Source organism: Montipora capricornis, chromosome 8 (assembly GCF_036669925.1).
Source record: "Montipora capricornis isolate CH-2021 chromosome 8, ASM3666992v2, whole genome shotgun sequence".
NCBI classification, from domain to species: Eukaryota; Metazoa; Cnidaria; class Anthozoa; order Scleractinia; family Acroporidae; genus Montipora; species Montipora capricornis.
In genome coordinates this window covers 33,671,291-33,673,790 of record NC_090890.1, presented here as the reverse complement: position 1 = coordinate 33,673,790, position 2,500 = coordinate 33,671,291, and the positions used below count along the sequence as shown (strand labels likewise).

General features: G+C 45.2%; 1 protein-coding gene across 1 annotated transcript in view; it reads right to left on the bottom strand.

Annotated features, from left to right (window-relative positions):
• LOC138013952 (uncharacterized) overlaps window positions 1-2,500 on the bottom strand; it is a 3,966-nt gene that overhangs the window by 592 nt on the left and 874 nt on the right. The window contains exon 1 of the mRNA XM_068860985.1: window positions 1-2,500. This exon is cut by the window's left edge and continues 592 nt beyond it; it is cut by the window's right edge and continues 874 nt beyond it. Coding sequence (XP_068717086.1) covers window positions 1-2,500 — 2,500 coding nt within the window.

The following is a 2,500-nucleotide window of genomic DNA, read 5'->3' as shown; positions in this document are numbered from 1 at the left end:
CATTTCCATTTAAAATCGCACGAGAAATCTTCAGATAGAACACCTTCAAACTTGGGGACGTTCCAACTCTGCATTATTTCCTTTAAGTACCCTTGTGCGCCTACAAAATTTGTCCCGCAGTCGGACCAGCAAATGCACGGGTGACCACGCAAACTCGCGAAATGACGGAATGCCATCAAGAAAGCGTCAGATGTTTTGTCGGTCACAAGTTCTAAGTGGACAGCTCTTGTTGTCATGCAGGTGAAAATGATTACTTGGGCCTCCTTGAGCGTTTTACGATTAAGCTTGATGTGCAATGGTCCAAACATGTCCATGGCGGTGTTGAAGAATGGCGGGGTGCCTACTGCAACTCGCAAGGATGGGATTTGTCCCATGAGTTGTTCCAATGGCTTCTTTCGGAGCTTCCTACAAGTAATGCACTTTGTTGTGAGTGCTTTGGACATACCACGAACTCCAATGATCCAGTACTTTCTCCTTGCCTCGTTAATTAGGCTTTTGTACCCACAGTGTCCGCGTCTTTCATGGAGGTCACGTAATAGCAAGATGACAAGAGGGTGATCACGTGGAAGGATAACTGGGTTTCTTAATTCTTGTGGCAGCGATCTGACATCTTCGAGTCGTCCATGAGCTCGAAGTAATCCGTTTTCGTCCAGCTTCGGAGTTAATTTCTTGTCAATGACAGAGGGATCTAGGTGTGCCTGACTCCACTTGAATAGCTGTTTCTCCGAGCCTTGCAATTCTTGAACAGTGATTGAACCTGTCTTAACATTCTTTTTTCTCGCATTCTGGATAAATCGGCGAACGTAAGCGAGTGTTCTCCGTATCTTTGAAAATGTAGAACAGGTATTCAACAGTTGATGAAAAACGGGGTTAGTATCTTCTTCAGACTTATCCAGATCAACTTTGATTTGAAATTCCGCTATGGCTGCTTCGTGTTGCATTGGCGTTTTAGTCTTCTCGATTTTCACTTCCATCAAGACACCAGCTTTTGCTGTAGGTTCGATGGGGGCTCTAGCTTCAAATTTAGGGCATTGTCCTTCGGCTTGTAAGGGTAAGTACCATTCAGGCTTGCTATGATCAATCTGGTCAGGAGAGACTTGAATCACGTAGTCCTGCTCTAGAGGTTTTTGGACTTCCTCATTGACAACATCGAGACACCCCTTTTTCTGGAATGACCTCTCCGTGGAAAACAGCCTTTTCAGTGCGATGCCGTAGTTACTTTGTTTGGGAGGGCCCGCTTCCGTCCAGGGCATCTTAACTTGTATTCTTCCGTCAACCAGGGTAGTTGATGCTGCGAGGGACTTAACGAACTTGCTTTCGCGTATCTCGTTCTCACTACCTGTACAAAGGTTGGTCGGTTTCACGCCAAGGAGGTCCTGGTGAAGAAGTTCTTTGATGTCGTCTACGACATTTGCTGTTCTGATTTCAACCGACTGAATTTCTGAAGTAGTAGAGTTGTTCTTTTCAAACTTTCCCATAACGTACCAACCAAAACAGTTTCGTTTCGCAACAGGTTCCCCTGGCTCTCCGGACACTGTGTGGATATCAATGAAGGCTTCTACAAAGTCTGTACCGACAAGGAGATCTATGGCGCCACCCGAAAGGTGTAGTTTATCACAAACGTGCTTGAGATGAGGGTAGTGTCGCACTAATTCTTTGGAAAGCGTTTTTGCTTTACTGCAGGGCCTTGTAACAGTGTACACTTGAAGGGTCTTCTTAATATCCTCGTCAGCAGGTGAGGCAACAGTGATGTCGATTATCTGTGATGCTTCACATTTCTTCTTCCCACCAGCCAAATTCATGGTCAGATGTGTTGCTGATCCACTCAACCCAAGTCGTCTGGCTGCATTCTTTGAGAGAAGACTGGTATTGGATCCAGAGTCTAACATCGCAAGGACTTCAACAAATTCTCCGTTTCCGTTCATGACTCCAACTTTTTGAACAGGGCACAAACCAGTCATGAGCTTTAACTTTTCTTTGTGATGAACAGCATTTTCTTGGATGTTACCATTTGATGTACTCGAGGGGGCCTGGCACTGACTTTGGAAAGAAGATGCTCTTGGATTTGGACTTGAGCTTGTTTCACCAATCTTGTCATTATGAAGAGAACGGTGATGATTTTTTCTGCATTTGTCGCATGTTGAACCGTCTGGTTTTCTGCAGTTGCTTGTATGATGCTTTCTAAGACATTTACGACATCGCCAATGTTGCTTTACAATCTCCCATCTCTGACTGATAGCTAACTCCTGGAACACAGGACAGGCAGCGAGGTGATGTTTTGTTTTACAGTTAAGTGGACAGGTGTCATCATCGGGTTCTTCGCCACTTGCGGCATTGTTCTCAGTTTTACTTGGGGTCCTGTATCGGCGACTCTCGTTTCTGTCTTCAGACACGGTGTTATTCTTGCCCCTTGAGCGGACACTTGCTTCTACGTGCAACCAGGTGATGAGGTTACTGACAGTTTCCTCTTTACCTTCTCTTTTCATTTCTCTTCCAAAAT